The 24,352-nt window shown below is 50.5% G+C and overlaps 3 protein-coding genes across 12 annotated transcripts in view; 1 reads left to right on the top strand and 2 right to left on the bottom strand.

Annotated features, from left to right (window-relative positions):
• The window catches only part of NLE1 (notchless homolog 1), a 350,374-nt gene that overhangs the window by 47,703 nt on the left and 278,319 nt on the right, over positions 1-24,352 (top strand). The window lies entirely within an intron of this gene.
• Positions 563-11,131, bottom strand: RASL10B (RAS like family 10 member B). Its single transcript, XM_012786156.2, has 4 exons — positions 10,886-11,131; positions 7,718-8,080; positions 3,496-3,620; positions 563-2,988 (listed from the first exon to the last, which is right to left on the bottom strand). The coding sequence occupies exons 2-4, from the start codon at positions 7,931-7,933 to the stop codon at positions 2,718-2,720; spliced, it is 612 nt and encodes a 203-aa protein (XP_012641610.2). The 5' UTR covers positions 7,934-8,080; positions 10,886-11,131; the 3' UTR covers positions 563-2,717.
• AP2B1 (adaptor related protein complex 2 subunit beta 1) overlaps positions 18,428-24,352 on the bottom strand; it is a 133,556-nt gene continuing 127,631 nt past the window's right edge. For 9 of the 10 annotated variants that reach the window (XM_012786598.2, XM_012786517.3, XM_012786442.3 and 6 more), the window contains one exon: positions 18,428-18,903. In XM_012786598.2, the coding sequence (XP_012642052.1) occupies positions 18,829-18,903 (75 nt within the window). In that variant the 3' untranslated portion in view covers positions 18,428-18,828. Of the gene's footprint in view, positions 18,904-22,591; positions 24,079-24,352 lie in introns of those variants that run through there. The other variant, XM_012787084.3, reaches the window with a different exon arrangement.

Here is a 24,352-nt window from a genome sequence, read left to right as displayed (position 1 = left end):
GCATGGGGAATGGGGACAAGCAGGAGTGGGGCTGAGAGAGTTGTCCTCTCTTGAGGCTCAGCCAACATCTCCAGACGGTCCATCTTTCCTGGAAGTGGCTGGTGGGTCAGCACCATGGACAGGGACAAGGCCACCCCCACCCCAGCCCCCAACACTCGGAGTCCTGTGAGCCACCCTTGCCCAGGACCTCAAAGCTTTGCTCTGGGCGTTGAGAAGTGAGATCAGTCAGGGTCGAGAGGGATGGCGAAGAGCATTCCTAACACACCTGCATCGGCTCAGCCCTGAGTGGGAGGGAGAAGCAGGAGCCGGGTTGAAATTTTCCAGAGACAGTGGCAGGGGAGAAGTTACACTTCCCTTCTGGATGGTTTTAATTAGCTGGAGGGTTCGGTTAGGTGGAAAGGAGATAAGTCCCCAACTCTTCCCCTTTGATGTCCTGGTCAACCTGGGCTTTGGGACAGGGGCCATGTCATCACCTTCACCCCCCGTTCTACACGGAGCTCCGCAGGCAGGCCCTGTAGGGACCTCGGCCCTCCCGCCATGAGAAACGGAGCTGACACCTTGGTACAGAAACAAGGGAAAACACTCCCTGATTTTTAATCTGACTTCCAATAACAGCTCAATGGGCGTCACACACACTTCCAGACCCTGTGGTGGGAAACCCTGGGGGGTGGGGGGAGAAGGGAAGGACAGAGACTCAGAATGGGGGTGGAGGGACCTGACATCCAAGACCTGGGGTGAAGCAGAGGGGGGGAGGGGGCCTGTCAGGTGACACATTCCAATGGCTCCCATGGGGGCAATGGGTCCCCCAACCCTCTCATGTGCCTCAGAGTTGGGGGTAATGGGGCATGTGAGATGCTGCCATCCCTCACCCCACCCCCCTGGTGAACCAGGGGACCAGAGTGCAGGAGACAAAAGGGGCAGCCCTCTTCCTTACCCTCCCGGCCACTGCAAAGCGTGGGGAAGGGGAGCCACCTCCTCTGTTTCAGAGGGAGGCTCAGAGAGGGCAGGTCACTTGCCCAAAGTCATGCAGCACAGCAGGGACTAGAATCCAAGAACACTGGACTGCCCAGGTCAGGGCAGTCGCTGTGGGGCTGTGCTATCCCCAGTGGGTGGGAGGAGGGGGAATCGGCTGGGGAAGCAGCAGGGAGAACCACAGATTCCCTCCCACACTGGATGTCGATGATGAATCCCCCACCCACGACCGTTCCCCCAGACTCCTGTCCACCCCCACTCTGGGCTACCTGACTTCCTGGTCCATGTGCCACAGCCCTGGCGAAGCTGGCTAAGCCTGAGTTGTCCTGTCTCTCATAACAAGGGACCTTGATATCCTTCCACCAGACCAGGACTGAGGACTCAGCCTCAAGGAGAACTTTCTTTGGCCAGGGGGCACCACCTCTTCCTCCCTCCAAGTCCCCCAGCAATCCCTCAGGCCATTCCTAGAATCTTCATTATTATTGTTATTTCTAAATCGGTACAAAACTGACAGTGATCAGCTCCGGTGACGAGAGGTAGAAACCCGGCCAGGCAGCCGGAGAAAATGGGGTGGAGTGAGTTAGGGCATCGGGTCAACTGTGTTGGGACAGGGGGGTGTCAGATCCTGAGGGCCTCTATCTATGGGTGGGGATGCAGGCTTATCTCCCCCAAGCAAGGGGTCTCCACAATTCTTTTCCTGGCTCTGCCCCTCCCCAGGTGGATCAGGGAATTCTGATATCTGAGGCAGGCAGAGTCTGGGGTAGTCAGCTTAGGGTGGGACAGGGAGACAGAATCTTCCCTGGCATAGCCCGACCCCCTCCTGGGCACCACCCTGCCCACCACCAGCCCCCGAGACTCAACACCCCCCAATCTGGCAGACCAGATGCAGGAGGGAATCGAGAACTGGAACCTGGCATCATGGAAAAGAATCTAGCCTTTGGGGGAATTCCCTCTCCATGGTCTTGTAAATAAAAACAAAAACAATGTTGTAACCCAGGGGGTGACCCAGCTCTGGGGTCAGGAAGAGAGTGGGGGGCACCTGGCAGGGACGGACCATCGAGTTAAGGCTGGAAGGTAGGTTGTTGTGTCTCTGGGGGCTGCTGGGTGGGGAGATCTCCCTGGGAGCGAGAGAGCTCAGCTTTCTCCCCATGACTGATCTGGGACCTCAACCCCCGGACCCTTTGATTGTGGTCCCTGGGCCACCCGCGACTCTGCCCTGTGCCGGTGATGCTGACGGTCAGAAGGCCTGGCCTCACAAAGCAGCTGCCAGGATCTGCGACAAGGGGATGGACGAAATGAGAGCCCTGTGAGCGGAGCTGGGGGCCGGCAGGGGGACTGGAGGGCGGGTAAGACAGGCAAGGACCAACAGACGCTGGGGCAGATGGACACGGGAAGGGAAGACACCGGGCAAAGACAGACACACTCCGGAGAAGACAGGTGGGGGCCCGGCCAAGGCAGCGCCTCCGCACCCCCACCCTCCATGTCACACGCACACCCGCAATCCTCAAAGGCTGTGGCGCCCCTCCGGGCCGGGCCGGGCCCTGCACTGACTGCAGCGCTGAAGGCCGCTGTCCCAGGAGCACGGGCGGGGGACCAAGCAGTTACGAGGGGGTCCCTCTCGCGCTCCGCCCCTCACTGAGAGGTGCGTGGCTGCCCGGCCCCCACAGTTCTACCCCGCCCGCTCCCCCGGGAAGCGGTCCCCACAGCCTGGCTCTGCCCGCCCGCCTGCGCAGGGAGCAGGGGCGTCACATGATGGCGCAGCGGTTGCGGCGCAGCGCGCCCTGGAAGCGCAGGGCGGCGTGCACGTGCTTGCAGCGCGCGCAGCCGACGCTCTTGAGCAGCTCGCTGAAGAGCAGCAGGATGTGCCAGTTGTACTTGGCTGAGCACTCCACGTAGCCGCACTTCCAGGTCTTGCGCACCAGGTGCGACACGTTCCAGCGCGGGATCACGCGTCCACGCTGCAGGTCCCGCTTGTTGCCCACGATGATGATGGGCGTCTCCGAGGTGCCGATCACCCTGCGGGGCGAGGCAGGAATCTCAGAACTCTAACCGTGCCAGTCTCGCAACCACTAGACACACCGAGGGGCAGGCTGTGCCTGGTCAGTACTGCCACCACCCTACGTTCTGTTCCAGGCACAGCTCTAAGCCCTCGAGGTTAAAGTCCCTGATCAGTACAACTGATCCAAAAGGGGGATACTATTATTATGCCCATTTCCCAGATGAGGAAACAGGCTTCAATGTTAACTAGCCTAAGGTCATGCAGCTGAGTGGCCCTGGCAGTCTTGGTCCCTAAGTCCAAGCTTTTAACCACAGCACTAGTCTAGCCACCCCATGGTCAGGGTCCCAAAACGAGTGGGCAGAAATGAGGACAGCAAAATGTGAGTGAGTGTGTGCAGGTTTGAGTGTGGGAATCTGAGAGCACATATGCTTCATCTGTATCCCCCTACTGTCCCCTTTTCTCAGGGACTGGCTGGCATTGGGGCATCCACAGAGATGGCAATGGACTGGGTTGCTGGCCCTCACCTCGTCTCCAGGATCTGCTGGCGGATGGTCTTGACGTACTCAAAGCTGTCAAAGCAGCAGATGTCGTAGACCAGGATGTAGGCGTGGACGCTCCGGAGTCCCCTGCAGCAGGCGTCTGCCCACTCCTGCAAACCACCCCCCCAGCCAGTACCAGGGTCAGAGCAGTCATGAGGGCTCCCCTAGCGCCCAGCCACCTTCCGCCAGACTGACAGTGCTCTCACCTGCCACTGCAATTGAAACCTTGCAGACCCACCATCACCCAGGCCCAGGGAGGAAGGAGGAGCCCAGTGCTACAGTGTCCCCATTCCCAAGCCACTTCCTCCCATTCCTCCAGGGCCACTGTACTGTCCTGTGTACATCTGCCTTGTCCCATTTTGTCCCCTCATCTATCCATCTACCCAGCCCTTTGTTTAACAAGTACATTTATTAAGTGCCTCTAAGGGCCCATCACTGAGCTAGTTGTTGGACCTGCTGAAAACTTCTCTGTCTTCCAAGGCTCAGCTCAAGTGCTTCCCCTCCAAGAAGCCTTCCTGATTTCCCACCCTTCTTGCAAGCAGGAAACTGCTCCCTTCACCTTCTGTGTTCTAACAATCCTTTGATTATACCTTCGTTAGAGCTGTTTCATCTCATTCCCCACTTCTGCTGTGAGCTTCTGACAGGGCCAGAGCTAGGCCTCCCTCATTTTTACATACTCCCTCCTCCCTGCTCCATGCCTAGCACTGTTACCTTTTAGCAGAGGCTCCTTAATGGCACTGCCTAGCTGGTGAGCTCTCCATGGTCCTGAATACCACCTGGCCCAAGCTGGGATCAATGCAACTCCTGCCTCTGACGCTGCCCTTAGATTGCCACCCGATGTGCCCCTTCTGTATGCTCCACTCTGCCCTCAGGGTTGAGAAATAGAAGGCCTGAGGAGGAAAGGATTGAGACTGGATGCGGGACAGGCTGAGGTAGAGCAGGGACCCAGGGCAGCTCCAGGGATATGTAACTTCCTGAATGTTTGTGGCAACTTCTCAGGGAGGGGCTGCAGCTCAAGATGAAAGGCTCTCTAACAGATTAATTAGCTAGTTAACCTGCCAGCTGCTGCAGCTGCAAGAGCAGTTTCAGGCAGCCAGTGTGTGGAAAGAAGGGAGTGCATGAAGTGGAGGGGACAGAGGTAGGGCAAAGGGAACTAGGGTCCTCTCCCTCGAGGACCCAGGCAAAACACTAGGAGGAGGCAGAAGCATATCTCCTGTCCCAGCTTATGAGTGGGGCAGGAACCAGGCACAAAGGAGGATTATAGTTGGTTCTCCACTTCAAAGAAGGAATAAAAGGGAAAAGACTTTGGTGGCAGTAGCGCAGTTAAGTCTAACTTCAGAGCAGCACTTCCCAACTCAAAGGCTTGGAAGATGCTGCAGTGGATTTCCCCAGGGAGATGATGTGGCATCTTTTCTTTGTGCTGAGGTTTTAGTTTTCAGTGCAGGGGAGGGATGCTAAAGAGAAATCTAAAGCCATAGGAAACCACAAACTGGTTTCTTAGGCCAGGGAAGACTGCATTCTGCTGGACACCGTGACCTCCAGGAGCCTGGGGCCTGCATGTGTATATGACTCCAGCCCCATCCCATAGGACAAGTGGAGATCAGTGAGAAGTGAGAGGGGTGAGAGGTTCCTGCCCTTCAAGCTCTCTGCTGGCACAGCTGCCAGCCTTTGAGGGTGACAGTCTCACCTCTCCCCCAACATTCTGCCTCCCTGAAGGGACCTCCAGGCTGCTTCCCACCCACTCCTCTCTGGGGCCTCCTAAAAGGGAGAGGAGGAAGGCTTTTGATTGGCTGGCTTGTCCCTTTACTCCAAAACGCAGGGCCAATCACGAAGAAAAGGGCCAATAGCCCAATAGGAAAATGGGCAAAGGAAATTAACAGTTCTCAGAAAAAGAAACAGAGGCCCTTAAACATACGAAAAGATGCTCAACTTCGCTTATAATCAGAGATGCAAATAAAGACTACACTGAGAATATCATAGCTCATCCAGATTGTCAAAAATCCAAAAGTTTGAAAATACACTCCGATGGTGAGGCTTTAGGGAAAAGGGCTCTCGTGTACACTGCTTACAGGAGCGCGGCAAATGCAGCTTCCACAGAGGGGAACTGGGAGTGCCTTCCAAAGCCCAGTTGCTTTCACCCTTTGATCCAGCAGTGCTATTTCCAGGCATCAACCCCACAGATATACCTAGCTCTGTGCAAAGTCACTTATGCACAAGGCTATTCATTGTGGCATTGTTTGAAACAGCACAAGACTGGAAACTACCCACTTGTTCAAGGAGAAAGGACTCCCTGGTACATCTCTTCAATGGAGTATAATGTAGCCATGAAAAAGGAGGAAGTCCTCTAGACACTGACGTGGAAAAATCTCCAGGTTATAATATTAAGTAAAAAAACAAACAAAAACCCACCAAGGTATAGACCAGTGTAGCTTTTGTAGGGCTTTCTGGTTTTATGTAAGAAGTGGGGTAGAATAAGAATACATTTTATTTTTTATTTTTTGTTTATTTTCAGAGACGGGATCTCACTGTGTTGCCCAGGCTGGAGTGCAGTGGTCTGATCATAGCTCAGTGACAGCTGGAATTCCTGGGCCCAAGGGATCCTCCAGCCTCAGCCTCCCAAGTAGCTGGGACTACAGGTGCTCACAACCATGCCTGGCTAATTTTTTAAAAATTTCTGTAGAAGATGAGGTCATGCTATATTGTTCAGGCTGGTCTCAGATTCCTAGCCTCAAATGATTGATCCTCCTGCCTTGGCCTCCCAAAGTGCTGGGATTACAGGCCTGAGCCACTGCACCTAACCTACATTTTCTTATTTGAGTAAAGAAACACTGGAAGTATGGACCAAAACCCAACAAGAATGCTTACAGAGAGGGGGGCGGGCAGGAGCCAGGGAGAAGGGGGTAAAGGATGACATCAAAATTTCTCTAGGCCAAAGTTTGGACTTTTAAATTGTATCTTACCTATTCCAAAATTAAATTAAATTAAATAAAAAATAAATACACAACATACATGAAAAGATAAAGTTCAGTGTACAGGCTTGGAGAAAAAAATTGAGTGTCTATCAGGCTAGCTATACCATTAAAGTCTCCTTTAAAGGAAAACTAGACTGGCTCAGCCTCACCGGTTCTGGGGCAGATGCATGGATCAGGCGTTTGTGTTTGCGCTGACCCAGGCACCTGGGATGGGAGAAACAAATGTTTCTAGCAGGTTGGGTCAAAGCACTTCTGCCTGGTGTTGCTGAGACAGTACCACCCACTGAGCTCCTTACCAGCCCCAGGCCCTAGTCTTAGTCTGAGAAATTGCTGCATTTTCTCAAGTATATTGGATTGGGCCAAGCCCTGTCCCCTGCCTTCTGGGTCTCTCCCACGGTGCCTTTTCTTCCCTGCAAACCTCTGCTCTGGTCAGAGGCTTCCTTCAGTGAGCAAACATGTCTTAGAGCTCAGCTTCCCTCTGCTCCAAGGGAAGGAACACGGTAAGCAAGGACTCTGAGGGCATTTAAATCCACGCCTGGCAGAAGGGTGTCCCACAGGCAGGTCCTGAGGTCAGGGGACAGAGCATCACCTAAGAGAAGAGGACCTCAGACAAGAGATCTGACTGGGGTCCCCAGAGTCTCTGAGAATACACCTTCCCAGGTCCCGGCCCAGTCTGCTACTTTCCCCGCTACAGATGACAAGGAGTGAGGGTCTGAGGCCGTGGTGGACAGAGCCCAGAAAATCAGCAGGCAGCTAGTGTTCCCTGTCCTCTTCTCTACTGTCCCTTACCTGCCTAAAACCTACTTACTGGAGATACTACCTCCTGTGAGCCCCCTCCCCACCCCCACACACTGGGTCTGTCCAGCTCCCTGCGTCTCCTCCGATCACAGCACTTGCATATCATACTACATGGTAACTGCCTGTTAGTCTTTTCTCACCAGACTATGAGTTCCTTGAAAGCAAATTCCCATTCTGTTTTGCTCACCATTCTGCCCCAATGCCCACTGCAGGGCCTGGCACACATTAAACAGTCTTCAAATATTTGTTGAATAAACTAGCACACAAATGAATGGATTCCTGGAACAGATCTGGGCAGAGTGGCCCAAGGAGCAGAGCTCTCAAACCCAGCAGGGGGCCCTGGCAATAGGTCCGGAGCTAGAGCAGGCTGGAGTCCAGCTCCTCCTCCCCCACCCCTCCATTTCCCCCTGGCCCACTGCCCCCGAGGGCCTGCCTACCTGCAGCGTGTTGACAGGGAAGGCGCTGATGGGTGGGAAGTCGAGGATCTGGAGGTCGTGCACGTGGCCGTTCATGACGACAGCAGGCAGGTAGAGGCGGCGGGCGGTGGTGGGCACACAGACCTCGCTGAACTCGTTGTACAAGAACTGGCGCACGATGGCACTCTTGCCCACGCCACGCGCCCCCAGCACGGCCACCCGGTAGGTGGAGACCATGCCTTCCGCCCCACTCCGCCACCGCGTCCTTGCCGCTGCCTGGGGCCCCCCCGGGCTGCATATTCCAGGGGCTGGGGGCTCAGCCACCGTCGGGACCAACCATTGTTGCCTCTGTTTACCCTGGGCCCTCTGCGGCCTCCACCTGGACTGTGGGGACAAGAGGTGGGCTTAGTGCACTGGCTCATCCCAGACATGTCCTGTCCACCTGTGGGACTTTGCTGAAGCTGTTACTGCCACTGGGAATGCCTCCCCTTCCCCAGAACCCCTATCTCCACCTATCCAAAACTTCTCCATTTGTTTCCTGCCATCCTACTAGTGGGAATCTATCTTTTTTGACTCATCATGACCTGACTTTTCTCCAGATCCGACTCCCCAACCAAGGCAGGCTGCAGAGCAGAGTGCAGACAGCGCTGGACTTGGGTTCAAATCCTGGCTTTCCCACAGAGCCTGGACAAAAGAGCAACTCCTCTGTCTCACTCTCATCATCTCAGGGGAGGGATTCCTGGAATTCTGTAGGGGGAGAATTCTTTAATGTGCAGGACCACCCACACATTGCAGGGCATTTTCCCTCCATGGCTCCCAGGAGGTAACTGCCAGCAGCAGCTTCCAGTCACCACAATGACCCAAACAGCTCCTCCATTTCCAAATGCCCCCAATACAGAAGCCTGCACTAGATGACCTCTCTGGCTCTGGAGCACAATGCTGTCAGCCACTTACTCTGGTGGCATGTCCTGTGGTTATGCCTGGGCAATACAATTGGGTGGTGTTATTCCCCACTTTAGAGAGGAGGCTCAGGAGTAAGGTATGCCCCAAGTCACACAGCTGGGAATGGCAGCTACTCATTTCTACAATGTCACAGCATTTCCAACTTTCAAAGGTAGTGATCCTAGCTGGTGAATGTGACATGACAGCCCAAGGGCTGGGTCTCATTCTCTGGCATCCTTTGGAACTCAGAGGGCCTGGCACACAGCAGGTGCTAGGAAGGGGGTGCTAGGGGACTAGACCTTGGAATGCATTCATTAGCTCCTTGCTTGCTCAGTTTCAATGACTTTAGAGCTTGTGTATAAACCCCAACTCTGATGTGTCCTAGCTGTGGGTCAATGGGCAAATCACCTACCCGCTCTGGGCCAAGCTCTGCACATATGTAAAACAGGGTCAACAGCCCCTGCTCCTGAGATAATCAAAGCAAATCTCTTAGCCAGCAAAAAGGAGAGAACCTTTCTCCTTCTGCTGGGGCTGGTGACCAGGGAGGCTGGTAGATGCCTGAGGCCTCCTGTCTAGATTCCCAGGAGGGTGATACCAGCACCTGCTGAATAGGCTCAGGGCAATTTGCTGGATTCTGACAGGGCCATGCTTTTAGCGTGCGTGTGCAGGCTGCTTCAGCGGATGCGTGTTCCCTCCACATATGCACAATCCACAGCTCAACGTCCCCTGTGGCTGTCCTGGTTCAGAGAACTCAATCCATGGAGTATGTGTACATACAGCAGAGCAAATAAAGGGCAGGATTTGAAGTGAGAACCACCAGGGTTTGATTCCCAGCTCTGCCACTCACCTAGAGGCAAGACTTCAGAGGGCTGTGAGGTCGTGCATGTCCAGCTCAGTGCCAGGCACAGAGGGGGTGTTCAATGAACAGTGGCCATTATTATGCACAGGGGTCTTTCATCCATCTAAGGTTTTCCACGATATCAACGGGACCTCCTAGCAATCCCAGGAGGGATCACCATCCACCGTTGCCTGGGCTCACATACATCTAGTATGTACTTAAGAGATTCTTCTCATTTTATTGACGGTTAAAAAAAAAATCCCCAAAGACTCAGTGAAGACCCCACAGCCAGTTGAGTTGTCAGCTAAGACTAAGGATCAGGATCTCCTTCCTGCTCCGTGCAGTGTCCTTTTTCCAACAGGTGCTTCTACACTTACATGGGCTCCTGACTAGGGGAAGTAGTAATCCCTCCTCCCCATGTAGGCCCCTCAGGCATCCCTGGCCACTGCCAGCTTGGCAGAGAGACTCAGCTGGGTTAATTACATAACCAGCACAAGCAGGTGGGGAGGGGGCAGTCCTGGGGGAGGAAGAGAGGGCAAGGGACGCAAGAGTCCCGGCCTCTCTCTGGGTGTGGCAACTCAGAGGTTTCCAGGATGCACCCTACCTACAGATTCTCCTGGACACCACACTCTCTGCCTAGAAACCAGCCCTTCCTGGGGAGCAGCAGGGAAATGAAATCGGGGCACAGCCCAGGAGCCAGGGAGGGGGTGCAAGAGAGGCCCCTAGGCTGGGGCCAGCCTCCTGGAACTTACCAGGCCTAAGTGTGGCCCCGTCCCCAACTCAGAGGTGATCCGTGCCCCTCCTTCCCAGGCAGAGGTCCTGGGTCTCAGCATATATTAATCCAACACCCCTGGCTGGGTGGGGATGGAAGGGGGCTGTCCCAAGGAGCAGGGCCCAGGCCCCTGAGTGCTCCCTCCCCAAGGCCTGCGCTCTGCAGTGAGTCTGCAGACAGCGCGGCAAGAGACCGGGGACACACACACTCAGGGGCCCAAGCCTGGTTCCTGTCCCCTTCCCTCTGCCTGCACACCTGGGTCCCTGCCCCTGACTGAGGGTGGGGGCTTCGCGGGTCCCAAGGGCCAGGTCACACGTTCGCCAGCTGTTTGTTCCAACCACGTTCGCGTGGGGGTGGGCTGGGGGGCGACGCAAGATGCTGCGCTCCCCATGACCTGATTGGTAGGAGTTTGGGGGGATGCAGGAGCCCAGCTCGCTCTCCGCCTCCAACACCTTGCGGGCATCCCCGCCCCCAGCTCCGGCTCTCACGTGGCCGCCCCGCGCCGCTTCCCCGCCAGCCCCCTCCTCCCTCCTCGCCCTGGATGACCCTCGCCCCGGCCGCCCCCCCCCGCACCCCAGCCCCCGGCCCGACCCAAGCCCGCCGCGCCCCGCCCGCCGACCTTCCTCCCGCCGCTTACCCGGGGCCGTCCTAGCTGCCCCCTGCCCTGGCCGGCCGGCCGGCGGGGCTGTGCTCCCCCCGGGCTCCGGCGCTGCCCCCCGGCTCCCCCGCCCGGGGGGAGAGAGGTGGGGGCGCCCCCGGCTGCCCAGGCGGGGCGGGCGCGGGGCGGGCGCGGGGCGGGCGCGGGGGGGCCGTGCGGGCCGCCGAGGGGGTAGAACCTCCAGCCCGGCTCTCCCTCCGGAGCGCGCCGCCCGCTCGCGCCGGAGAGCGGGAGGGGGAGGGGGCGGGCTGGCATTCCGCTGGGTCCCTGAGCCTGACATATTCGCTGACAGCCCTGGACCAGTCCTCCCTCGGTCCCTTGCCTCGACCTTCACGCCCCTGCAGACTCTGCCTGCGAGGATGGATCTCTAACCCGGAGGAGCCGGAAGAAAGGCACCAGAAAGGCCCTGAAGGCCTTTGCTTCATTCCGACTCCTGGCCTCACTTGCCCCCCTGCCAGGCCTGCCTTCTGACCTCCACAAGGCAGCCTGGCAGTTTCCCTGCAGGCGCCCCCTGTGTGCCCCACGCTGCGTGTTGGAGACGTCCAGGCTCTGCTCCTCTCCCGCCCCCACCCGGGACTGAGCAAAGGGTGGTCACTCTCGCCCTTCACTGCAGACCCAGCTGGTGCAACGCAAAGCTGATTCCCCGCCAAGGCATGACCTCCAGTCCCCTAAAACTGCTGTTCTCTCCAGACTAGGAGATACCAGCATTTGCCAGAATTCCAGGCAAAATCGCCCATGTGTTTATTCTAAAACAATCATCATCCATGTCACTTCATCGTCAATTAGTAACGTTGATTGTGCCAGACAGCATGTTACGAGCTTTCCCTCCATCCTCAAATGTAATCCTCACACTTCTAAGAGATAGATTCTGTTTCCCCCATTTTGCAGATGAGATAGCTGAGGCCGAGAGAGGCTGAGTAGCTTGTCTTACTTCAAAGCAAAATGTGGAATACAAAGATTGAGAATCACTATCTGGGCAGCCACTGATGAGCTTGGCAGGAGGCTCACAGTCCAATGTGAGACCAAAGGCAGACAACGCTTAAACATGCTTTGTGCAAAGTCAAGGCGCTGGGGAAGGGCAGGGGAAGTGGGTCAACTCGCTAGAGGATCAGTGAAGGCTTCAGAGGGCGCAACTTTCAAGGAAGCAACCTTGAGAGAGGTAGATGGGGGCTGAGTGCAGGGAGATTACAGGATTGTAGGTGAAAGAAGTAGGGAGCAATGACAGAGGCTTGCAAAGTCAGTCCAGGAACCAGACAGGAGCTCTTGAGGCTGGAAATATGGTGAGAGGAGAGGGCAAGAGGTTGGCTACGGTGAGGTCACAAAGGCCCTGACGGCCAGGATAGGGAGTTTGGATCCAGCCCTGAGCTCGATGGGAAGGCATTGAAGCGTTTTTGTTGTTGTTGTTGTTGCTGTTTTTGAGACTCTGTCTCACTGTGTTGCCTGGGCTAGAGTGCCGTGGTGTCAGCCTAGCTCACAGCAACCTCAACTTCCTGGGCTCAAGGGATCCTTCTGTATCAGCCTCCCAAGTAGCTGGGACTACAGGCATGTGCTACCATGCTCAGATAATTTTTTTTTCTATATATATATTTTTTAGTTGGCCAATTAATTTCTATTTTTAGTAGAGATGGGGGTCTCGTTCTTGCTCAGGCTGGTCTCAAACTCCTGAGCTCAAACGATCCACCTGCCTCAGCCTCCCAGAGTGCTAGGATTACAGGTGTGAGCCACCAGGCCCGGCCTTACTGAAGCGTTTTGAAGCAGAGCAGTACCTGGTCAGGTTGCATTTTAGAGCCTTCAGCATGGGAGGGAGGAGGAGCAGGGAGCTCTGAGAGATATCCCAAGTGTTTTTGCTCCTGGGACCCTGCATCCTCCACTGAGACTTTCTACTACCGTGGACTCTTGGTCCCTCCCGGAACCCATTTTTCCTGCTTCGTTCAGGGTCTGCAATTTGGGCACCTTCCCAATTGCTCCCCTCCCTCTCCTTCCAGACAGGAAGCATAGTGGGCATGAACCTGGGCTTCAGAATCAGACAGATCTGGATTTAAATACTGGCTCTGTCACTTACTATTGTGACTGAAGGCAAATAACTTGAACTCTTCAATTTCCTTATCTATCAAAAGGAGACATAATTAGCTGCCCTCCACTGTTGTTGACAAGGTATTAATGAGCCTAGGTGTGTAAAGTCCTTAAGGCAACGCCTGGCATACAGTAAGTCTCAGTGTGTGGCCTGCATTTATTCTTGTCTTTTTTAGGGACACACAGCCATCCCAGGGGAGGTTGAACTCCACTTTGGGAAGTGGTTCCATTTATTCTAGGTGGGCCGAGAGGGCTGCGATGGGGGTATGAGAAGGGCCAGGGCAGCAGCTAAAAGCAAGGGCTGGGAAGGATTTGGCCTCCTGGAGCACTTTTATCGGGGAAGAAATCAGATTTTAACTGGCCCTGTGGGATTACATGGGGTCACTAAGAGCCTCTTACTGTGATTAAATCATCTAGGGCATTATTTAGCCCTACCAAATCTGAACATCTTTAATCCTTACCCAGCTGGAGGATCCCAGGGTGTATTGTCCATTCCCCCTGGCTGTGGCCCTCTACTCTGGTTCCATTTCAGCCCAATGTGGACTAGAAATAAGAAATCATGCAATGGTCACACTCACACTTGGGGCCAGGCTTCTCAGAAGGTTTGCAGTTACACTAGGGGAACACTGAGCCACAGGCTAATGATGGGACCTCATACTGGCCTTCAGTGGTAGGTCACCCAAAGCATCATTTTTATTTAAGAAAACTAATAGTGATAGTATCTACATAAAGTGGAAAATTTTCTTGAATTGAAAACAGTTAAGTCATTTTGGTTTGCTGAGAGTCACTTTGGGCTAAGAACACACACTCTTAGGGGCCTGTTCATGTTCCTCCATCACTAGGATTACCTTTGTGGAAAGGTCTGAGAGGCCCTGGTCCTTGGGTCTGTCTTGACCTTGAGCCCCAGGCGGGTCTGGATGCGCTGAGGAGGCCTGATGGCTGAGCTGCCAGCACAGGTCCCAGGGAAGCAGACTCGTGAGCCCACCTGCAGAAGCTGAGGCACAAACGTGAAGTCGGATTACCTCTGTCCTTGCTTCAGCATAGCCGAGGACCCCGCTGAGCTTTCTGAGGCTGCTTGGCCAGACCTGGAGTCTCTGACAGTACGTGGAAAGTGAATGAAACAAGGGAGGGAAAGCCAGAGGCTAGACTTGAGCATCACCCGCTAACACCTACACAGTCGGAGAAGTGGGGTGAATGGAGTTCTCTCAGCCCCAGAGCGCTGGGGCCCTGCCCAAAGGAGAAAGGAGCGCAGAAATGGCAGTCTTATCTCGAAACGATGCTCCTGGAAACTAAGCCCTTGAAAGCCACTTCTCTGAGAATCTGGGTCTAACCAACCCCCAAATTAGCCTTCCCCTTGTTGGCAGCATCAAGCACGGCAGGGCAAAAGCTAAATGAGAAACTGAGATGGCAAGTTTGGAGCCAACTCGGAAACTTTTCAAGAAACATCCTTGTTGCTAATAACATGTCTGGGGGCTGGTTGGGATTCTAGGATTAGTGTTCAGGAGATAGAAATGGGTAACAACGGGGGAGGTGTGATCTTTTTCAAGTGCCATACCAGGTATTAAAATAAACAGGCTCTTGCCTCCTGGAGCTGGGGGTGGCAGGGAAAAGAAATCTGGGTCCAAGTAAAATCAGAAAAAGCATTAATGCAGGAAGTGGGAGTAGGAAGGCCCAAACCTGGGAGTCCTCAGCTGTTTACTGACCTCAGAAACAACATACCTGAGATCTCAGAACTTCCTAGTTGCCACTCTAGGGGCAGAGGAGGACAGTGCCACCTCAGGTGAAAGTCTGGGGCAGTGTGCCCTGAACGTACTGGTATCCTGGGGGTTCAAAAGGCTAGCTGTGGCCAACAGCAGGATGTGGCCTATTACAGAAGTCTGCAGTGGAATGAAGGAGGAAGCCGTAGTGTAGCAGGAAGGACACAGAGAGGGAGTTAGATGTGGGGATATTAAATTCACAAGACAGGCAAGGGAATAGGCAGGTATCATGTGCATGCAAGTGCTTTAACCATTTTTCAACTGCCACAGAACACCAGTATTACTTTAGAAGAGGAAGTAGGTGAAAAAGTGTGAGCCTCTCTCTGGCAGTGATTTTTTTACCCTGGCTGCATATTAGAAATGCCTGGGGAGTTTTTAAAAATGCAGATTCCCCAAGGTCCCATCTCAGACTGATTGAACAGAACCATCACTCTTTTTGTGAAAGCTCTCCGGGTAATATTAGAGTGCACCTAACAGTTGAGAGCCTCTACCTAGGGACTTTCTTTGCCCAAACCGACATCACTCTTTAAGTGGTGACCCCAGTTAGATCTCAGTAAGGCCCCTGTGCCTATCTCTGACCCTGACCCCACTCCTCCCCAAATGTAATTTCTATTACAGCTTGGGCTAACTGTAGCCTGGCAACATGGAGACGACCACAAAGTTCCTAGCTGCCAAAGGCAGTTTGTTCATGGTGTTTGGACAAAAGGCAGCTACTATTTCTGAGCACCTACTTGGTGCTAAGCACTGTGCAGAGCGTTTTACCTACACTCTAGTGGTGAGAGAGGTTCAGGGACTCTTGGCATTAGGTCCCTCAGTCCACCCTCTTTCCCCCACTCCAGGCTGGGGGAGATTTCAGCAGCTGTCAGCTCCTCAGAACACAGGGGCAGGGCCCTGTCTTGGTCTTGTGCCCCCGCAACACAAATGCAGGTCACTAGACTTGAACTCCTCAGGCAGCTTTATCTGGTTGGGACTATGCAAGTTCTAAGCCCAGGTCTGAAGGCTTTTGTAAATTGAGAAATAAATGAGACGCCTGCTGGCTGGCTGCTGACCCACAGATCAGAAAAAAGCTGCTGCCAGTGCCCTTGGGACCATCTGCCTGGGCCCTCCCCACAGGAGACCTGCCAGGAAAGACAGATTGGCTCCTCTGAGCGCTCCCCTGCTTGCAGAGAGATGCCTGTGGTGGTGGTGGTTTGAGGCTTGGTCAACAGGAGCCTCCAAGAGATATATGATTCTTCCTCGAGTCAATCTTAATTTCATCTGGTTGAATCCCTGGGAGGGCTAGGGCAGTCAAACAGAAAAGTTTTAATACAGTGGTTATTAATGCTCTGTCCCTCCCCTGGTCAGCTGTATTTTATCCTAGAGTGCCAATTCTGGGAACAAAGCACATACCACAAACTTCATTTTGTGTAAATGAGAGTTTATTGACGAAGACACAAGGTCAAGCTTCCCCCAGCCCCCACCCTCCCCAAGAACAGATCCCAACAAGAACAGAAGAACGAGAAGCATTCTTAGGGCAACATTTATCCCTCCCCCCTCCCCCATTCTCTCCAGAGTCCCACGCTTCACAACACAGACACATGGAACTGGCTTGGGAGAGGACAGACACTCAGGGAATCTCTGACCAGCAAGAGTTCTGGGTGTTTGCTTCCCTTGCCCTTTGTATGATACCAGCTGATGTACGAAGATACTCAGGTGGAGGAGAGGGGGATACATGGCAACCTCCACCCTGCTCCCCCAGTGTGGCCAAGCTTGCAATGGGCCAAAAGGGAAGCTGTGGTGGAGGCAATGGATCCTGTCTCTTCAGGACAGAGGTCCTTCTCTGTCAAGTAGAACCCTTCCCTCCCTCTGCTCAGGGATGCAATGGGAGGCAGCCTCCCCAGGAAGTAGAGAGTTCATGGATTGGCTCAGTCACGTCAGCTGAGAACAGTAGCTGCCATCCATCACTGGTGGGGAGGCTGAGAGAAGCCTAGTTTCAGGGGTTGAGGGACATATCCTGGTACAAAATTGTGTTATATGCTTGCCCTGACATTCTCTTCCTTCTGGAACTAGTTTGCTTTGAGATGAGAACACAGTATTTGTAGTGTGAACCTTCTTCACTGCTTGTATCCAACTAACTCCATGAATGAACCCCAACAAGGGAACTTTATCAACCTGCTTTTCCACCCACACATCACCAAACTGTCCGCCTCCAACACAGTCCTGTGCTACTTCCTATTGCCCACGCGCCTCAGGGGCGGTGAGTGAGGGGCATATTCCCTGCCCCCCCAACCCCAGTATTTCTCCTCTTGGACATTCTCAAAGTTTAAGAAACAGCTTTGGAGGACCCACTCTCCCCAAGCTTTGCAACTGGTATGAAGCAGGGTCATTTCAGACAGGTCTGGGGGGTAGTTTTTGCTCGTTTTCCACAATTCCTTCTCTGTGTCCAGTGAGTTCGATCTGAGTCCAACATGAGGCCTCTGATTTGAGCAGGGGCATTTGAGAAGAGCAGTCTTAGTCAAGGGCCCTGAATACTGCGTGCCAGGTGATGCAACAAGTGCCCACAGATCAAACAGTGTGCACACGGCTAAACAGGTTGCTGTTTTGGGCACAAAGCGTTCTTTGACAAATCATATCCAATGTGTTGGGGAAGAGGGTAGAGATTTCACATCCCCCGTCTTTTCAGAGATGACAAGAACTGCTTGACCCTCTGGGATGTTCTTAATTTGCCTTGAAGTCTAAGTAACATGAATAAAGAGCAGATCAGAGAGCTGAAGGGATAAAGAGAATTTTCGACATCTCTAAGCTCACTTCATCTCTGCACCCACCCTGCTGGCCTCAAGAACTGTGGCTCCAGAAGCACTGGGGAACATCAGCTACTCCTTCATTCTGGCATCTCGATTTACCTTCAAGTAACTGAGAAGATACTCTGCGGCCACCTGATGCCAATGACTGGGGTGCCCCAATCAGTATGGAGATGTGAAGAGCTGCAAAGCAGGTACAGAAAAGGCAGGAGAAGGCATTGAGGGAAAAACAATGAGACAGTCCTGCAGTGAAAACCCCAGTGATGAGGGTTTAGGAGACTCAGTCTAGCTCTGCTGCTTAACAGCTGACAGGCTGGGCAGTAACTTGCCTTTTATCCTTTTTCTTCACAGAAAAACATGGTTGGGTAAGTTATTACTCTGTTTCAATTCTAAAACTCTGTGACTTTAGATCTGAATTGGACCTAACAAACACAGAGAAGGGGGTGAGGGGTTGGATGGCATTTTGGTTCCTGTTTCCCATCTCTACTCAAACTCCTTCATCAGTGTTATTAGTGGGTTGGTTCAGGGGAAAGGAATGTAGTAAGTTGTAACTTCTCTCAGCTTTGGTTCTGACAGGCCCTGTGCTTCCTGCACCCTGAAATGTCGTTCAAGGAAGATCCCCGTGCCCAACTGCAGAGCGATCAAATGAGATGATGATATGGAATGGGAGGCAGCAAGAAGGCTTGGCCAAGGACAAGGAGTTTGCACAGAAAGAAAAAAAGGGGAAATCCAAATGGCCAGGGACAAGGTTGCCACAGATAAGAGAACCCATAAAAGGGCAGGGCAGGTAACTGCATCTCTTTCTCCAGGACTATGTGGTTAATGACAGTCCGTTGTTTTAACACTTTCTACTGGTTACATTACTCCCTCAATTTCTCATATGTACAAAAATATAAAACAATAAAGTGCAGTTTATGTTTCAGTGACACTTTTCCTTGCTTTAATATTTGTTGTCTTTTTCTGCTCTTGAAATGAGCTCTCGATTACAAAATATCAAACTACACTCAAAAGAGGGTGTAGAAAAAGCCAGTCATTGGCATAGCATGGAGAAGCCCACAAGTAAGGACAGATAGCAGCAACGGGTGGCAAGAGGTGGGAGGTGATTGAAGCAGTGGTTACAAATGTTCACAGGAAGCTAAAACTATCCAACAGGTTGTGCCCTAACATTAGCACAGGTTAGACTAGTCACTACCTTGGTGGGTGGCCTCAGTGTGTTTCGGTTCCTATTCTACACAGCAATACAGTTTCTTCCAGTTAAGAATTCTTGGCTTGCACCGATCCCAGGGTGACTGGAGGGTACTGGACCAGTCTATTAGTTTTTCAAAATGCTGTCGTAGACCTGGTAGATGTACTGAGAGACTTCAGGAGCTCTACACTTCAGTGACAGCTGTTAGGAAGAAAAGGAAATGGAAGATTAGCACAGAGGTTGGTATTAACTCTAAAGGTATCCAAGTACTCAGTTCAATAAAACTTCTGACACATGAGAGAGGAACTTCTGTCACTGGAGTAGCCAAACAAAGAGATCAGATGATGTTAACAGATACTGCGGGTTTTAGAATTTCAATTTAATCAACGTCAAGTCGTGCTGTTTCTACCTACATTCTATGTGGGTCTATGAGACTAGGAAATAATCCACACTAAAAACATCAAAGCCTCTGACTGTAGATGGAACAGCTGCTTAATGCTTTGCTAAGAGTTATGGGGATTGTTACCAAATGAGAGGGGAGGGCTAAAACCCTTAACTCAGGGATGGTCATTTCAGCTGCCTGCCTCAGTTTCAATCTGACCAGGATGGTTATATCTCAGTAACAATTTTAGGAGGATGTACAACCAAGTAAAATAAAAACATAAGGCAGGTGGATCCAAGGTACTAGTCCTTTCTGTATCGTAATAAGGAGAGTATATACCCTTGAGGGAAGACAAGAACTAAGACAAAAAGACATTTACTTAGTACAACCCAACCACAATTCATGTCAATCTTTTATTTTCTGCCTCTTCAGACAGGCAAATCAGATATTTCTGATACCACTGTACTCCTCCACCATCACCTCTTCTTTTAGTCTAACAATGACCAAATTAAACATCAATATTAAAAAGATCTGAATATTAAGAATTTCACTTTGTGAGTCAATAAAGATATTTTAAATCCAGATTTGGACTGCTTAGTTGTATTAGATTAGGAAAATATTAACAATACTATAAACATGTATAATACATTCTAGAACCAGAAAATTTTTTTGTATAACTGACATCACTGCTCTTGTTTATTAGGATAGATAACAGAAGTTGTCTTAAACAATATATCACCGTAAGATTTTAGACTACTTTACCTCTTTATTCTCTTGAGACCATGGACAATTTAACATAGTATGAAAAGTGATAATATCTTTGAGAAAAAGATCAAGAATTCAACCCCAAATTTTCTTTTTTTTTTTTTTTTTTGAGACAGAGTCTCACTTTGTTGCCTAGGCTAGAGTGAGTGCCATGGCGTCAGCCTAGCTCACAGCAACCTCAAACTCCTGGCTCAAGCAATCCTTCTGCCTCAGCCTCCCGAGTAGCTGGGACTACAGGCATGTGCCACCATGCCCGGCTAATTTTTTCTATATATATTAGTTGGCCAATTAATTTCTTTCTATTTATAGTAGAGACGGGGTCTCGCTCTTGCTCAGGCTGGTTTCGAACTCCTGACCTCGAGCAATCCGCCCACCTCGGCCTCCCAGAGAGCTAGGATTACAGGCGTGAGCCACCGCGCCCAGCCAACCCCAAATTTTCTGAAAAACCAAAATTCTAGAAGTTAACAGTTAAATTTAAAAATGCCCAAAACAAAAGAATACCAAAAGATACTCTATATTTATTTACAGCTTTAATATTCAATCTCTCAGGGATTTCTAAAACTGCTGCTTGATATTAGCCAGGAAGACAATTCTGATAAGTGTAAAACAAACAAACAAACAAACAAACAAACACCCAAGCAACTAATTTAAGAATATAAATATACATAGACAACAGCTTTCAACTTTGGGCCAAGTTACAGCTTTAGGCATTTCCCTGACTTTTAAACTCCCTATAGATGCAATTCTTGTACCTCCTCCTCCTCGACAGCCTTCTCTGCCAATGCCATGGAAAATTCTAGTGGGAGACTATGTGGGTTCAAAAGAGGAGGAGGAGGAAAGGAAGCTAAAATGAGGAACAACAGCTTAAGGGAGTCAACTCTCAGACTAAAGAGGGGTAGTTCCTCTCCCCCAAAATGCTGTCCTGTATGTTTTCACATCTTTGTAACAATACTTGAAGTCCTACCAGCTGGAAGTCTTTTTTTTTTTTTTTTTTTGAGAGAGAGTCTTGCTCTGTTGCCCCACACTAGAGTGTAGTGTCATCATCATAGCTCACTGCAACCTCAAACTCCTGGGCTCAACCAATCCTCCTGCCTCAGCCTCCCGAGTAGCTGGCACTACAGGTGCTCACCACAAGGCCTGGCTAATTTTATTCTATTTTTGGGTCTTTTGAGACAGGGTCTTTCTCTTGCTCAGGCTGGTCTTGAACTCCTGACGTCAAGCAATTCTCTCCCGTCTTGGCCTCCCAGAGTGCTAGGATTAGAGGCATGAGCCACCATGCCCCGCCTTTTTTCCCCCCTTGAGACAGAGTCTGGCTGTCATCCAGTGGTGGGATAACAGCTCACAGCTCCCTATAGGCTTGAACTCCTGGGCTCGAACAATCCTCCAGCCTCAGCCTCCCAAAATGCTGGGGTTACTTTGAGAGACACTGCACCTGGCCTCATTTTTTATTCATGACTAATAAGGAAATATTGCCTTCTTTGACAAAAGCCGAAACTGCCAAGGTTGGCACTGGGTGAGGAGGCATGGACTGAGCAGACTTAAACTCTGAGCATTACAGCTGCTCTCTGGAAGAGGGGAAGAACCTTTCCCTTTCTCTGGACTCTAATATCCCCAGCCCTCATTTCCACCTCCATTCCAACCTTTAACAAAGGGTCAAGTTTGTTAAATACAGCTAGAACTCTGGGTCTCATTTTGTATGGCTCCTAGGGGAAAAGAGGCCTTCCGTGGGTCTTAACTTTCGAACTGCTATCATGCTTATGTGACACATCTTTAACATCAACCACTCAGGAATGCTGCCCATCTAGACACACCAAGGGCAGAAGAGTCACCGGTCCTGCCTCATTAAAGCTAAGGGCTTACACAACTACTTCTGGTGTACAGTCTGGAACATATGCTTCCTCACCTGGGACAAGTTATCTTTTCAGGTAAGACTTATGTACTTACAGAGATGTAGCCTCACCCTTATAGGACACCCTTATAGAGCTTCTTAATGAAATTGGTAAGGATTGGGGTTGGGGGGAAGTGCTTTATCAGTGTCTTTTAGGAGACTAGGAGACGATCAGATCTTCGCCTGAAGTATTGGGTCAACCAGATGTCTTTCCTCCTTAATACCTAGCTGAGATCAGATCAATCAGATTAGCATTTAGGGTGATGGAAGGAAGGGAATGGATCTGAATGATTTTAGAGGCTGGAGTGCCACTTAGGGGAATGGATTAGACACCTACATCAGTGCTGTGACGGAAGATTGAGATGATACTGTGGGCAGAGGGAATCTAGTCACCAGATGGATGGAGACTAGAAAAGGGGATGAACAAATTGACCATTTAAAAATATGGGGGAAGAAGGAAGGTGGGTATTGCTAAAAAGGATACCATAAGGACAGGCTCTCATTGTATTCTTTTTTTCTTAACCTTTATTTGAATTTACTTTATGCTGAATTCATTCCCAGGCCATAAATTTTTATTTCTTCAGTTTCTTCTAGGATGTCTTTTTCTTCTATGCAACCTTCTCTTCTAGTTTAAGAAAGTTTATTCTTTTTTAGTAAAAGGATCATCTCAATGTGGCAGGGTAGTTCACTTATGGGTTAATCCAACCATAAGCTCTGTAAGTATGGTACCACATCTTGGGGCTTTGCTCACTTGGAAGTGCCCAATGACCAGAGAATCTACATCCAAACCCTTAAGTTCAGCATTGCTCTCTGAATTTTTTTTTTTTTTTTTGAGACAGAGTCTCGCTTTGTTGCCCAGGCTAGAGTGAGTGCTCTGGCGTCAGCCTAGCTTACAGCAACCTCAAACTCCTGGGCTCCAGCGATCCTACTGCCTCAGCCTCCCGAGTAGCTGGGACTACAGGCATGCACCACCATGCCCGGCTAATTTTTTCTATATATATTAGTTGGCCAATTAATTTCTCTCTATTTATGGTAGAGACAGTGTTTCGCTCTTGCTCAGGCTGGCCTCAAACTCCTGACCTCAAGCTATCCTCCCGCTTCGGCCTCCCAGAGAGCTAGGATTACAGGCGTGAGCCACTGTGTCCAGCCTTGCTCTCTGCATTTTTAAGCAAGTGCAGCAAAAACTCAGCACTCTTTTGGGCCACAGACCCTGTGGTCAGCCTCACTGTTTAGCTTAGGCACACCTACCAACGCCACCACTGCAATACATTTGAAAGGAATAATACATCCTGCTTCTACACAGTGCTATCTTCCAGATACTTGGTGGCTTTTGGATATGCATACCTTTGATGGCTCAGGCAGTTCCTTGGGTGTTCTTAAAGAGGACATGAATATTTGAACCCCTTGATTTACATGATTTTTGTGGAGTTTTCTGGGTCAAGTGAATAAAGATGATTTTGAGAGATCACCTCAGGCTGCTTGGTGGGAAGAGCTCATCGTATAACTTATTATAACTGCATGTGAACCTACAATTATCTCAAAATAATTTTTTTTAAAAAAACATGGGAGACCAGGGAATGTTGTTTAATGGGTGAATGGAGAAACTGTGGTACATGCATATCATGTACTATTATTTGGTCATAAAAAAGAACAAACTATGGATACATGTAACAACTTGGAAGGATGTCAAGGGTATTATGCTGAATGCAAAAAACAATCTCAAAAGGTTACATAGTATATGAATTTATGTAACATTCTAAACGCCATAATTATAGTAGCTGCCTGGGGTGAGAGTCTAACTATAAAGGGATAAAGTGATAGCAAGAGGGACTTTTTATTTTTTGTGGTGATGCAACAGTGTGTCCAGGCTGTAGTAGTGTTTATAAAAAAAACAATATGTGTGATAAGATTTCACAGTACTACATACCAATCAATCAAAACCAAAAAAAGTAATGTAAAAACCGGTAAAATCTGAATAAGGCCTACAGTTTAGTTGATTGTATTGTACCAATACCTATTTCCTAGTTTTGAAAATGTATCAATGGGGAAAACTGGGTGAAAGATACATAGGAACTCTCTGTTCCACTTTAAAAACTTTTAAGTCTTCAATATTTTAAAATAAAATGTTATAAAACATTTTTACACACTATGTTTAGGATAGTGATATTAAAAGGCCCTTCTCAAAATAAATAATACGGTGTAGGAAATGTCAAGAAATACCTCAATTCTAAACACAACTCACCTACCGACAAATTACATGGTCTTGAACAAGTCACTAATCATTCTTAGCCATGGTTTCCTTATCTGGAACCTGGGAGTAAATCATGCTTCTTTAACCTAGCTGGCATGGAAGAATGTATACAATAAAATAATGGATGGTAAATACAAACACACACATATATACAAACTTTTAGCAAATTTCTAGGGAAGTAAATGGAGTTTTTTCCCTTTTAAAAAAATATAATTTAGATAGGGGTCTTGCTATGTTGCCCAGGCTGTTCTGAAACTCCTGGGTTTGAGCAATCCTCCTGCTTCAGCCTCCCAAGTAGCTGGGACTACCAGGCACATCGACTTGTTCTGCAAGACCTTGATTTTATAGTGAAAACCTGTCCCAC

This window comes from Microcebus murinus, chromosome 18, assembly GCF_040939455.1.
Source record: "Microcebus murinus isolate Inina chromosome 18, M.murinus_Inina_mat1.0, whole genome shotgun sequence".
In the NCBI taxonomy this organism is placed as follows: Eukaryota; Metazoa; Chordata; class Mammalia; order Primates; family Cheirogaleidae; genus Microcebus; species Microcebus murinus.
The sequence above is the reverse complement of the archived record's forward strand: the minus strand, read 5'-3'. Positions and strand labels throughout refer to the sequence as shown.

Excerpts from the sequence above, each read along its gene's own strand:
- RASL10B (XM_012786156.2), bottom strand. The coding sequence starts at position 7,933 with ATGGTCTCCACCTACCGGGTGGCCGTGCTGGGGGCGCGTGGCGTGGGC. Across the intron at positions 3,621-7,717 it reads TCCCTGTCAACACGCTGCAG|GAGTGGGCAGACGCCTGCTG; the intron begins GTAGGCAGGCCC and ends GGTGGTTTGCAG. Across the intron at positions 2,989-3,495 it reads CAGCAGATCCTGGAGACGAG|GGTGATCGGCACCTCGGAGA; the intron begins GTGAGGGCCAGC and ends CTCGCCCCGCAG.